This window comes from Muscardinus avellanarius (assembly GCF_963383645.1).
Source record: "Muscardinus avellanarius genome assembly, chromosome: 16".
In the NCBI taxonomy this organism is placed as follows: domain Eukaryota; kingdom Metazoa; phylum Chordata; class Mammalia; order Rodentia; family Gliridae; genus Muscardinus; species Muscardinus avellanarius.
The window spans coordinates 72,252,015-72,265,984 of record NC_137802.1 but is presented as its reverse complement, the minus strand read 5'-3'; the positions used below and the strand labels follow the sequence as shown (position 1 = coordinate 72,265,984).

Below are 13,970 nucleotides of genomic sequence, written 5' to 3'. Positions count from 1 at the left end.
GAGCTGGCCCGCGAGGCCCCGCCCGCTGACGTCCGGGATTTGCATGAGTTCTGTGCGGCCGCGGCCCGGGCTCAGTTGTCTGGGGAGCGCGAGCCGAGCCGGGCGGCGGCGGCGGGGCGGCGGGGCGGGCGGCGGCGGCGGGCGTGCGGGCGGCGGGCGGCGGGCGGCGGCGGCGGCGGCGCGGCGGGCCGGGCGGGCGGCTGCGCGCCGGCGGCCGGAGCCCGCGGTGCGAGCGGCGGCGCCGGCCCCGCGCCCGGCGCGGCCATGGAGCTGCCAGCTGTCGGCGAGCACGTCTTCGCGGTGGAGAGCATCGAGAAGAAGCGGATCCGCAAGGTGGGGCGGCGCGGGGGCGGCGGGCGGCGGCCGGAGCCCCGCGCGGGCGGGAGGGGGCGGGGAGGCTGCGGGCCGGCGCGGGGCTCCCGCGGAAGCTGACGAGTGCCGTCTCTCCCCCAGGGCAGAGTGGAGTATCTGGTGAAATGGAGAGGCTGGTCCCCGAAGTGAGTCCGGCGGGGGCGGGGGCCGCGGTGCGGGCGCCGGCGGCCGGACCCGCCGAGCTGGTGGGGCGGTGGGGGAGCGGCCGGGAGGCGGGCTGGAGGTGGGGTGGAGGAGGAGGGGGTGGGGAAGTCGGTGGCAGGCACTGGGAAGCCGAGCCGCCGAGCCCGAGCCCGGCGCCCTGTGTGGCGCTCGGCTCTCCGGGAAATGCCATCACTAATTTATGCGCTACGAGGAGCCCGAGGAGCTGGGGAGGCGCGGGGCCGAGCCGGGGAGGCCGGCGGAGGGAGGGAGGGCGCAGGCACTGACTGATGTGCAGGAGAAAATGGCTCCTTTCCCCTTTCCCTCCACCGAACGGCTCCATATTGCAAAACCAAAAAAAAAAAAAAAAAAAAAATTAAAAAGCGACGAGAACGCAATTGTATGCCTACTCCCTCCTAGTGGTGCCGGGAGGGGAAGGAAAAAGGCAGAAAACGTTGGGAGCTGTCACTGCGGCGCTTTCGGTGGGGAATTTTTTTTCTTTAATTTGAAATGCGAAGGCACCGGATGGAGACACGCGCAGGCACACGCGCACACACACACACACACACACACTCACACACACAGAGAGGCAGATTTTTGTGTCGCTGAGTATTTGGGGGGCCGCCTGCCCGTGACAGCGGGCTCCCGGGCCGTGAGGGGGTGTGGGGGGCCGCTGGGCTGTCGGTTATCGGCTTAGGGGTCAGATGCAGAACGGCTGGAGCCCTGGCGGAGGCTCGGGCGGGGAGAGGAGGAGGGGGACCGATTTTGCATTTCGGCTGCTTTTGCACGCAGGGTTTCCGACGAGCAGAAGCTTTGGAACATGTCGCAGTAACATGCTTAAAATTCTTGACAACTGCAAAATAAAGTGCTAGTTTCATTTTCCTCGCCCCGCCCCTTTCCTCCCGCCCTTGTGTATTTATTTTGGCTTGGGGGGCCGGTGTAGGGGGGACTTGTCAGGCCTGAAGAAGGCTGCCCTGCACCCTCCACATCCACGGCTATTTAGCGTTCGGTTCCTGGAGAGTAGGGCCTCCTGTCATTCCCTGCCTGGAGGCCGCAGAGCTCGCTCGGTGTTTTTTACTCCGTGTCCCCCTCCCTTTTCCCTTGCAAGATATAACACGTGGGAACCGGAGGAGAACATCCTGGATCCCCGGCTGCTCATTGCCTTCCAGAACAGGTAAGCGTCCCCCGGGAGTCGTCCCCCGGCAGTCGTCGCGGGCACTGTGGGGAAGTGGGAGACCGACGTGGGTGGGGGGGGCAACGGGCCTGGCCCGGCAAGGCTGCGGCCTCCGGGCCTCTAACCATGTCCTTGGCGGTGGCTGCAGCTCGGAGTGGGGGCGGGGCAGGGCCTGGGAAGGCCGGGCTTGTGTTTTGGGGGAACAGGGAGAAGAGTGTCTGTGGGTGGCCCTGCAGCTGCCCACGAGAACTGTGGTTGGGGGGCCCTCCTCGGGTGGCAACCTCGGAGCCCCACCCCCAGAGCCTAGGTGTTGCCCCCGCAGCCACTGGTCGCTGGGCACGGGCACCTCCCGGGGCAGCTCCAAAGAAGCTGGCATTGGGAAACCGCCCAGACGTCATGGAACTGAACTTAACCTGTTGGCAGCCGGAGGAAAGTTGGCAAGGCCTGGGCCCACCACCAGGACCTGAGGATGGGAGGGAGCGTTACTGACGGGGTTACTTGGTGGGGCCGGGTGCCCTGTCGGGCTGCAGAGCTCTGCCCAGCCGTGTGGGTGACCACTACCTGGTGGGGGGGGTGGCTTCTTGCGGTGGGGGGCATCCTGCACACAGACGTCTCATGCTGCAGCTGGACTCGCTGCCGGTCGCCGTGGTTCTCTGTTGGGGAGGACTGCGGGGGAAGGGCACGGAGGGGCAGCACATCGGAGCCCGCAGAGCTGCCCCCCCTGCCTTCCAGCCCCCCCTTATAATTTGCATTATTTCCTGTTGCATGCTTGGTGCTTAAACTGTAGACTCTTAGACCTCCTGAGCTAGCCACCTGAGGGGAAGTTGCTCTCCCGCGACGCAGGGGGCCGGGCAGGGATCCCGCCCCACTCCACCTGGGAGTTCACCACCCGGTAACCATGTCAGCGGCTGATGCCATATTGCGAGAGTCCCCAAAGAATTAAGACGCAGGCTGTTGCAATGCCACGCAACTTTGGAGTCAGGCCTCTGTCCCGGCTCCAGGGCATGGTGGAAGTCCCCTGAGCAGGCCCATGGGCAAGCGGGCGGGGTGGCACGCAGGGTCGCTGGAGAGCGGGTCTTGGGCCCGGGAGTGAGCTGTTACTTGCTTGGACAAACCCTTCCGGGGCCGGGGGCGCCCTCCTCTCTCTCGGAAGGTTGGGCATTGCCTGGGACGATCGGCCACCAGGTGGGTCGCTCTGTGGCGGACTTGGCGGCTGTGGCGACCCTCGCCGCCCTCCGAGAGCTTGATTAGTCATGTGGGAGGGAGTCCCCGGCGGCAGGATCCCGCTCCGGCGAGGATCTGTCCTCCGCGCCGCCCCTGCCCCGCCCCTGGCTCAGCAGGGGGGGGTGCCGGGCGGGTTCACCAGGTGTCTGCAAACCTGCGCAGACCGCGGCCGCCCCCAGCCCCTAATTGGCTCATTTGCCGCTGTGTAAACAAGGGCGCAGCCCCTCCCCCTATTTAGTGCCGGCCTTTAAGAAATCGAGTCGTCCTTTCTGCTGGCGGCTCTTGAAATCTGAATCTTAATGAGGTCGTTAGCGTCCCGCGCTTCTGACGGCGGGAAGAGGTCGGCGCACGCACGCCTGGTGTGGGTGTTATTCCCCGGACCCCGCGCCCAGGCCACTTACAGCCACCGGCCCAAGGCTGTGACCCGGCGGCCGGACGGGCAGGGGCGTGGGGGTGATGGTGGTGCGGATCCATCCCAGGTGGGCGCCCTCTTCGCTGCGGCCCCCTGAGTGGACGCGACCTGGGGACCGCATAAAGCGGGCGCTGCTGGCACTTTGCCGAGGCGCCCACTCGGCCGCAGGACGACATTCTTCCTCGACTTCCTTATGCTGCTAGCCACGGCCCATCCGTCGCTAGCAAGTGGGGTGGTGGTGTCATCCCCGAAGATTAGCTGACCGTGCGGCCTCTCTTCCCTCCCCAGGGAACGGCAGGAGCAGCTGATGGGATATCGGAAGAGGGGGCCGAAGCCCAAGCCGCTGGTGGTGCAGGTAAATAGATACTCGCAGCTGATGGGGGGGGGGCTTCCCAGCGCCCAGTTCCCCAGCTACCTGCAGGGCGGGGTGGGGCGCTCCCAGCACCGCCCCGCGGCGTGGCGCAGCTGCGGTTCGTGGAGGCCGAAGCCCCGCCGGCGCTCCCGGCGTCGTGGGGCCGAACTTCTCCCCCCTCTCGCTCCCCGCTGCAGGTGCCCACCTTCGCCCGTCGCTCCAATGTTCTGACCGGGCTGCAGGACTCCTCCGCGGACAGCCGCACCAAGCTGGAGCTGGGCACGCAGGGCAAGGGCCAGGGGCACCAGTACGAGCTGAACAGCAAAAAGCACCACCCGTACCAGCCGCACGGCAAGGAGCGGGCCGGCAAGCCGCCGCCGCCGGGCAAGAGCGGCAAGTACTACTACCAGCTGAACAGCAGGAAGCACCACCCGTACCAGCCCGACCCCAAGATGTACGACCTGCAGTACCAGGGCGGCCACAAGGAGGCGCCCGGCCCCCCCTGCCCGGACCTGGGCGCCAAGAGCCACCCGCCCGACAAGTGGGCGCACGGCCCGGCCTCCAAGGGCTACCTGGGGGCGGTGAAGCCCCTGGCCGGGGCGGCGGGGGCTCCCGGCAAAGGCTCCGAGAAGGGCCCGCCGAATGGGATGGCGCCGGCCCCCAAGGACGCGGTGACGGGCAACGGGATCGGCGGCAAGATGAAGATCGTCAAGAACAAGAACAAGAACGGCCGCATCGTCATCGTGATGAGCAAGTACATGGAGAACGGCATGCAGGCGGTCAAGATCAAGTCCGGGGAGGCGGCCGAGGGCGAGGCGCGCTCCCCCAGCCACAAGAAGCGCGCCGCCGAGGAGCGCCACCCGCCGGCCGACAGGACATTTAAAAAGGCGGCCGGCGGCGCCGAGGAGAAGAAAGCCGAGGCGCCCTGCAAGAGGAGGGAGGCGGAGGCGCCGGCGTCCGGCGACCCGCCGCCCCAGGACGCCGCCTCCCGCAAGCTGCCCCCCGCCCAGGAGGCCTTCGGCGAGCAGCCCCTGCAGCTCACCACCAAGCCGGACCTGCTGGCCTGGGACCCGGCCCGGGGCACGCACCCGCCCGCCCACCACCACCATCACCACCAGCACCAGCACCACGCCGTGGGCCTCAACCTCTCCCACGCGCGCAAGCGCTGCCTCTCCGAGACCCACGGCGAGCGCGAGCCCTGCAAGAAGCGGCCGCCGGCGCGCAGCATCAGCACGCCCACCTGCCTGGGGGGCAGCCCGGCCGCCGAGCGCCCCGCAGACGCGCCCCCCGCCGCCGCCGCGCTCCCGCCGCCCGAGGTCATCCTGCTGGACTCCGACCTGGACGAGCCCATAGACTTGCGCTGCGTCAAGACGCGCGGCGAGGCCGGGGAGCCGCCCCGCTCGCTGCAGGTGAAGCCCGAGGCGCCCGCCGCGGCGGCCGAGCAGCCCCCGGCCGGGGCCCAGGACGAGCCCGCGGAGCCGCCCAGCGAGTTCAAGCCCTTCTTTGGGAATATAATTATCACCGACGTCACCGCGAACTGCCTCACCGTCACGTTCAAGGAGTACGTGATGGTGTAGCCGCAGGGCGTGGGAGAGGGGCGGGCCCGGGGCCCCTCCGCTGCGGGAGGGGCCTGCCCCCACCTCGCCCCCCCACCCCCGCGGGCTTCCGAACTGCCAGGGCAGCCGCGCCGCGGCCTCAGAGTTATAGTATTATATTTTAACCGTGCTAACTCGTCAAGTGCTGACTCTGCCCCCCGTTTGTACGTGGTGTTATTCTTGAAATATATTGTTTGAGCTCAGAAGTCCCGACCACCCCCACTCGGGCTGATATATATATATATATATATATTTATTTGTAGGTATTTATATATTGAAATATAAAAACCTAGATTTATGGAGCTGCCCCTAGATCATGTTATATTCTATATCAAGACAAACTATTTTCTGTTTGACCTTTCTTCCTCTTCAAGGTTCAGTATTTCGGTTTGATTTCATTTCCTCCCCTCCAGGAACTGCGATACCAGTAACCTTGGTATATATTTTTTGATACCGTACACATGATGTGTTGTTTCTATGTGAAAAAAAAAAGTTTGTTAAAAGGTTAAAAGAGCTCTCTAGAACCTGCTGCTACTAGACATGTCTAAACTATAAGCTTCCGATTATTACCTGCTTGAATGTATATATTAAACGGAGATGTGGAAGGTGCGCCTTGGCTGTTGGGCTGCGCAGGGGTGTGGGGCGTCGCGGCCGGGGTCTCTGGAGGAAGCCTCCCCCGCCCTGCGCTAACTTTGCACCGGCCGCTGGTTTCGGGCGAGCCGCGCTCGCCCAAGAGGGTGACCCCCACTTCTGGGAGATGGCGAGGCCTCCGCTGGCCAGAGGAATTCCCGCGGGGTGTGCCGGACGCACCCCTGTCCCCTGGATTTTTCTTGCCCAGGGCGCGGGCAAGCCTGGGATGGGGGTGCAGGGGTGACGCCGGCGGCCGCCCGAGGGTGGGGCCGGTCTCTGCGCCGCGCCTGCGGGCAGCTGCTGACCTTTGTCCTCTCACCCCGCCCCCCGGGGCGCAACACGCCCAAGCAGCGCTGACCCCGACGGGCCGCGGGGTTCCTGCTCGGGGCACCCCGACCGCCCGTAGGACAGGTCCCCGCGGGAGGGGACCCCCACCCTCGCGGGCCCCGCCCGCGGAGGAAGCGGCGGAGGTTTTCTCTGCCAGGCGCTCTCCCCGGAAACCACCAGGCCAGAGGGCGAGCCAGCGAGCGATCGCGGCCTCGAGGGGGCGGGGGTCCTCGGGGTGCACGGGGGGGGGGGGTGAGCAGGCCTGCGGCTCCGCTTCCCTAGCCAGCGGGGTGAGCTGGCACTGGCCGCCCCTCCCCCTCGGGGTGGTGAGGCCGCAGCGCAAGGGAGGAAGGGGTTAAGGGCCCGGAGGGGGCCAGGGGCGCGGCTCCGAGGGCCAGGAAGCCGCGACCCGGAGCGCAGTGGCCGACGCCGGCTTTCTGCAGACGCAGCGACCTTCCTCCTGGCTGGGGTGACCCGGCAGGGCCGTGAACCGCGGCCCGGGGCTGCTCCAGGCCTGCCAAGTGCCCGCCTGGGACGGAGGGGCCCGGCCGTGCGGGGAGCCTGGAAGAATCGCGGTTGAGATGGGGGGGCGAGGTGGCAAGAGGGGGGCAGAGATGGAAGGCCAGTGCGGGGGAGGGGAGGACGGGCCGCGGGGGGAGCCTGGATGCTCTCAGTGGCCAGTGTTGGCTGCAGGCCACCGAGGCTGGGTGGGGGAGGGGTGCCCTGCGGAGGAGGGGAGGAGGGAAGGGAAGCGCTTTAAAAAGCCTTGGGAGTTTCTAGCCTAGCCTGGCTTTTGTGAATTGTCCCTCCCCCTCCCCCCCACCCGAGCCCCCTTCGGAATGAGTTAAACACCCCCTTCCCTGGTGTCATGGACGCCCTCTGCCGCCCCGAAAGTGGAGGAGGCTGGTCCGGCTGCTGGCACACTGCCTGCTCCGCACTAGAATTCGGCCTGTCCTTCACCGGCTGGTACACAAAGGCCCAGCCAGGCAGGGACCTCTGCTTGCCTTCTCATGGGGGCCCCTGGAATGCGCGGGGAGTCCCTCTAGGCCTGCACATTTGGGTGAAGAGTGGGCCTGCCCCTGGAAGGGGAGACCCTTGGGGCAAGGATTTGCCACAGAGGACTGGGCCTTGTAAACAGCTGGCAGCAGGCCCTTTGGGGGTGGGTGGTCCCAGGCAGAACCCGCAGCAGAGGCTGGAAGGTGGGAGGGGCTGGGATGGGGTGCACAGCCTGGTGTCCTACACCCTGTGTCTCAGGGACAGGGGCCTGTCCTTTGCTGAGCTCCTCAGACATGCCAGGTCCCACCTGAGAAGCACGCCTGGCTTCACCACCCTGCAGAGAGGTCCACATACAGAAGGCTGGGACAGGAGACTCTCCACCAAGGGCCTTTGAGGTATGGGGGGGGGGTCTGGAAGCCCCACTTTCCCCAGATTTGGAGAGCTTATGCCCAGGGCTTCACAAGCAAAGGATCATACTTTTTTTTTTTTTTTGGTGGTACTGGGGATGGAACCCAGGAGCATTCTACCTCCAAACTGTACCTCCAGTCCAATTTTTTAATTTATTTGAAAACAGGGTCTCACTAAGTTGCAGAAGGCCTCGCTAAGCAGCTGAGGCTGACCAGGAACCTGTGATTCTCCTGTCTCCGCCTCCCAAGTACTGAGATTACAAGAGTGCGCAGCCACACCGGCTTATAAACCCTGTCCTACACCCGAGCTCAGAGAACGGAAGGAAAACAGAGCGCAGACCTCTTAACCCTAGATGCTAGAAACCAAAAGTACTTTGTTTTTTCTCCAAATGAACCTTTCTCAAAAGGCTGAGATGCCTCCAGCTAAGAGGCCGAAGCCAACCCAGCACAAAGGGAGGGGAGCTCTAGTACAACCGCCTTCAAAAACCCAGGCCCAGGCTAAGGGTGCCCAGCTAAATTTGTATTTCAGACATGCAATCAATTTTTTAGTATATGTATATCCCATGAAATATATTTGAGACATACTTTTTTTAAAAATTTTTTGCAATACTTGGAGGTAGAACCCAGGGGCATTCCACCTGTGACAGACACTCTCACCCCTATTTTTTTTTCTTTATTTTGAAACAGGGTCTCACTGAGTTGCAAAGGGCCTCACCAGCTGAGGCTGTCTGCGAACCATGATCCTCCTGTCTCAGTCTCCCAAATGCTGGGTTACAAGCAGGCATCATCACGCCCGGCTTGAGACATACTTTTACTTAAAAAAAATAAAAAAGGAGGGCCGAGCTGGGCATGGTGGCATAGGCTTGTAATCCCAGCATTTGGGAGGCTGAGACAGGAGGATCACGGTTCTCAGACAGCCTCAGCTACTTAGTGAGGCCCTTTGCAACTCAGTGAGACCCTGTTTCAAAATAAAAGAATAAAAAAATAGGGCTGGTGGTGTACAGGCTCAGAGGTAGAATGCCCCTGAGTTCCACCCCCAATACCACAAAAAAAAGGTGGCTGAGAGTAGAGATTGAAGGTAGAATACCCCTGGGCTCAATCCCCAGTGCCGAGAGAGAAAGGGGGGGCACCAATAGCTGAAAATCAGCACCTGTAGGTGTGACCGACAGTGACCCTGAAGCCCAGTGTGGCAGAGAAGGGCTGCTGGCTGCCGGGCCCTTAGCTGAGGCGTGGAGTCAGATGGGGCAGGAGTCCTCTGGGAACGGGACTCAATGAGACAAAAAGTGGGAGAAATCCAGAACCGGACCCTTTGTCTTTGGGCCCCCTTGGGGTTCCTCCCCATCCCTGCCCACCAGGGAACAGCAGACTTCTAGAACATACCAGGAGAACCGAACGGATCTGGTGGCCCTCCCCACTCCCTTTCCCAAAATCCTCTACCTTCCTACGCCTGTTTCTGGTCACCTTGCAAGCTAAGGATGAACTGGGTCAGGAGACGGCCTTGAGCATTTCTGGAAAACTCCCTACGTAAACACACAGTCTTTTTTTTTTTTTTTCCCCCGCCTGGGAACATTAAACACCCCAAGTCTTTCAACGGCCTCAGAAGCCTAAGACCTTGGCTTGTCCACGAGCAGATGTGTAGCAATGCTTACGTCTGGGTGACTCCTGGGCCACCTCCCCTCTCTGCAGCGCCTGCTGGGTGGAGTGTCTGTGGCCCTAGGACCTCAGCCCCTCCAGCTTTCTCCAGGGTGGCTGAGAATGATATTGAGACGGGAAAGAGTTAAGACGAGGTACGGAGGAGCCGGCCTGCACCAGGAGGAAACCAGACGCTCATGCTTTTTGAAGGGAGCTTATGCTATGATCCTGGGTGGTGCTGGCTGCTCCTCTGAGGAGGTGAGGACTCTGCTGGAAGAAGGAAATCGTACTGAGGGCTGTTATTCTTGGATCTAAGTGTCTACTTCCTGCAGCCTCTAGTTCAGAAACCCGCCCCTCCCCCACCCTCTCTCGGGTCCCTTCCCTGTCCCTCGGGGAGTTTAGGGGCACCAGCCCTTCAATTCTCTCCTCTCCCAGAGGTGTATCCTATCGCTGTCCCTTCACAGCTGGCCACCTGAAGGCTGGCTGGCTGACCTGCCCCGGGTCAAATGAGGAAAGAGACAGGTGGTTCACAGGTAGCACTGTCTGCCCCCCAGTTCCCAGGGTTCCACAGGGCGTTCAGAGGCCAGCTCGGGCTGCGTCCCCTCCCGGAGGCTGTTCTAGATTCTCTGCCGAAGGACTCAGGTGTCCGCTGTCCGCTGCCCCCCAGCCCTGCCTGGCGCTCGCTGCGGAGGACGTACATGTTGCAATGTGATTTTGTGTGGGCCAAGGAGCTACCCTAGATGGGCCCGGGCTCCTGGAAGGCTCCGGAACCTCTGAGGTTGCTGAATTTTTTGGGGGGGAGTATACTGGGGTTTGAACCCAGGGGCATTCTACCTGTATGCTACACCTCTAGATTTTAATTTCTTATTTTGAAACAGGGACTTGCTAAGTTGCCGAGGCTTACCTCAAACCTGGATCCTCCTGCCTTAGCCTCCCAAGAAGTGGGATTACAGGCATATGCCACCATGCCCGGCTGGGCTATCTGTGTGTGTGTGTGTGTGTGTGTGTGTGTGTGAGAGAGAGAGAGAGAGAGAGAGAGAGAGAGAGAGAGAGAACACCACATCACTCACTAGGGATTCGACCCAGGGGCCTTCTACCTCTGACCTACACTCCCTGATCTATTTTATTTTTTATTTTGAAACAGGATCTCACTAAGTCACAGACCCTCACTAAGTTGCTGGGGCCGCCCGCAAGCCTGTGATCCTCCTGCCTCAGGCTCCTAAGTACTGAGATTGTGCATAGCTCTTAAGTAGATACCTAGGAATCTGATACCGTGTATGTGTGTGTGACTGAGTCGCATGTGTGCATGTGTACATCTGTGTGTGGTCAGGGCTTTCTATTCCTACACTAGCAGCCGTGGACATCATCCAGAGACCACGGGCTCCCCACACCGCCCCAGGAGCCCCAGGGTTGAGGCAGCTCAACTCCCTACAGCCCCACGATGCTCCGCCTCTCCCCGCTAAGTACAGAGAGCATACACATGCGGCTCGGCTGCTCTGGGGTCCCACCACCCCTCATTCCTTACCTGATCCATTTATGGGAATTTCAGGAGACTCCAGGTAATTACAGAGTCATTGAATTTCTTTCTTTTTTTTTTCCTTATATGCAAAGTGAGCATTTATTTTTTTATTGGTGCACTGTAGTCTAATATATCTTAAAGCGTCATTGAATTTTAAGAAACAGACCCTAAGGATCACCCTAGCCTCGGTTCAAGGGAGCCCGAGGTTTAATTTCCTATTTAGGCAGGTGGTGTTACATGCTTCATGTTCCGGCCAGCAGAGTAGCCACCTCATTCTGTGACACCCTTCTAACACGTGGCCCAGGACAGCAGGAGCGTGCCTGCGACCCGCACACACTGCGGGCCCACACTCTGGTTCTGGGATGGTTTTCACACGGGTGTACAGGTGCAGCCCATGAATACCACTGTGGTTATTCTCCCCCCACCCCTCTCTCCCTCTCCTCGCTAGCTCTACACTAGGGATTGAACTCAGGGCCATTCTACTTCTGAGCTGACCATCCAGCCTATATTAGTTTTTTAAAAATTTGAAACAGGATCTCACTAGCTTACCATACTCTGGCTTCAGACCTGCGAACCCCAGCCAGACATGGTGGCACACACTTGTAATCCCAGCACTTGGGAGGCTGAGACAGGATTGCACAGGTTCGAAGCCAGCCTCAGCTACTTAGGCTCTCAGCACTTAGTGAGACTCTGTTTCCAAATAAAGTATAAAAATAGGTCTGGGAGTATAGCCCAGAGGTAGAAAAGTCCCTGGGTTGCACCCCAAGTAACACACACACACACACACACACACACACACACACACACACAAACAACAACAACAAAAACCACGATCCTCCTGTCTCAGCCTCTTGAGTACTGGGATTACAGGTGTGCGCCATTGTGCCCGGCTGATTATTATTTCTCAGAACCAGTTGTCTGCAAGTTTTCAAATCTAGGTCGGGGCAGAGGGCTGGCATTAATAAAGGATGTTCCCCAGCTGTGCATGTGTGGGGGCCCGTTGGCCCTGTGTGTGTGCATTTACGGCTGGGGGAGGGGACTCCTGTACCTGCAGGAACACCTCTCACTTGCTGCCCACTGAAAGCGCCTTTCAAACGTGCCCCGGAGTTTCGGATTGCCAACAACTGGCCCCAGAGCCTTTCAACCTACACCAGGTGTCATGTAAACCTCCCTGGATTTCCTCCCTTTCCTGTTTCATCTGAGAAATTCTTCGCTAATTCCACGGTATCTGGTTTCTCATTGTCTCTGCTTCAGCCAGCCTCTTGGGGTGGACTCTGCAAAGGTGTGTGTAATACTCTGAGCCTTCCAAAATGGCAGGGACTGGACACTCACCCCCACCGCCATCCTGGAAACCTCTGAAGGTTTTCAGGGTTTTCTAGGCTGCACTGGCAGGACAGGGCAAGGTATGCTGCCCTGGGGCAAGCAGCAGTATCAATCACACAGCCAGCCATCTTGGGTGGTCACCTCTACCAAGCTGAGGCACACGGGACCATCCAGCTGAGATGCAAGGATGTCATTAAAACAGGGCCATGCAAGCCAGGCGCGGTGGTGCACACTTGGAATCCCAGCATTTGGGAGGCTGAGACGGGAGGATGGCGGTTCAAGGACAGCCTCAGCTACTTAGTGAGGCCTTTTGCAACTCAGTGACGCCTTATTTCAAAATAAAGAATAAAAAATAGGGCCGGGCGTGGTGGCGCACGCTTGTAATCCCCGCGCTTGGGAGGCAGAGACAGGAGGATCGCGCAGGTTCGAAGCCAGCTGCGCGCTGGCTTAGGAAACCCTGTTTCCAAATAAAAATGTAAAAATAGGTCTGGGAGTGTAGCCCGGAGGTAGAAGGGCTTCCAGGAACCCCAGTACCACCAAAAAAATAATAATAATAAAAAATAGGAGCCAGGTGTGGTGGCGCACGCTTGTAATCCCAGCACTTGAGAGGCTGAGACAGGAGAATTATGCAAGCTCGAAGCCAGCCTCAGCTACTTCGTGAAGCTCTCACCAACTTAGTGAGACCATTTCCAAATAAAATATAAAATAGGTCTGGGAATATAGCCCGGGGGTAGAAAGCCCCTGGGTTCCATCCCCAGTATCACAAAAAAAAAAAAAAATCAAAAATAGGGCTGGAGCGGGGTGTGGGGAGCCATTGAGGCCTTCCCCTAGATTGGTGTCTCTGACTCAGCTGACTGTCCTTCGCCCAGAGTCAACAAGGTTTGGGGTTATGGAAAGTTCAAAGAGGTCTGAGAGAGGATCAGGTGGTGATGACACGAGGGTGCTGATAGGCCTATCTGTAATGATGTGTTTTGTATTGGTCTTTATTGTATTCTGGTGGTGGTAGCACGAGAATGTTGATTGACCTGTAGCTGTGTATAAATACCTCTGGAAAAACAAAGTCGGCGTTGGCACAATACAGACGAGATTGACCCAGAAGTAGGCATCGGCCAGGAGCGTCGGCGCAATAGAGAATACTGACCCAGGCACAGTTGTCGACCCGTAGGGAATATTGACCCAGGAACAGGGGTCAACCAGTAGATAGTAGGCTGGTGGCTCCCCCACATTAGATTTATTTATTTATTTATTCATTCATTTTTTGATGGTACTGGGGGTGGAAACCAGAGGCTTCCTACCTCCGGGCTATACTCCCAGCCCTATTTTATATTTTATTTGGAAACAGGGTCTAAGTTGCTGAGAGCCTCACTAAGTAGCTGAGGCTGGCTTCGAGCCTGTGCGATCCTCCTGTCTCAGCCTCCCAAGCGCGGGGATTACAAGCGTGCGCCACCACGCCCGGCTTCCCACGTTAGAATTAAAACTTCTTCATCCTCACGTCTCTCTTCAGAACCCGTACTTTTGCCGGCTGGCTCCGGCAGCCAGGCATGGTTGCTCATGCTTGCAATCCCAGCATTCAGGAGGCTGAGACAGGAGGATCACGGTTCACAGACAGCCTCAGCCACTCAGTGAGGCCCTTTGCAACTCAATGAGGCCCTGTCTCAAAATAAAAAATAAAAAATAGGGCTGGGGGTGTAGCTCGGAGGGAGAATACCCCTGGGTTCCATCCCCAGTACTGCAGAAAGGAAGAAAGAAAAGAAAGAAGGAAAGGCGGGAAGGGAGGCGGGCCACAAAATAATGGCGTAGCATCCAGTCTTTGTTAGCTTGTGTGCCAACGGGGATTGAGACAAGAGGACGTGCGGACTCTGAGAA

At 59.7% G+C, this 13,970-nt stretch overlaps 1 protein-coding gene across 1 annotated transcript; it reads left to right on the top strand.

Moving 5' to 3' along the window:
- Window positions 1–264: 264 nt before the first annotated feature.
- Window positions 265–5,252, top strand: CBX4 (chromobox 4; the record flags this gene model as incomplete). The annotated part of the gene is made up of 5 exons (XM_080712858.1): window positions 265–333; window positions 454–497; window positions 1,622–1,687; window positions 3,612–3,678; window positions 3,873–5,252. 5 exons carry the CDS (start codon window positions 265–267, stop codon window positions 5,250–5,252), a joined length of 1,626 nt encoding a protein of 541 aa, XP_080568984.1.
- Window positions 5,253–13,970: the final 8,718 nt, after the last annotated feature.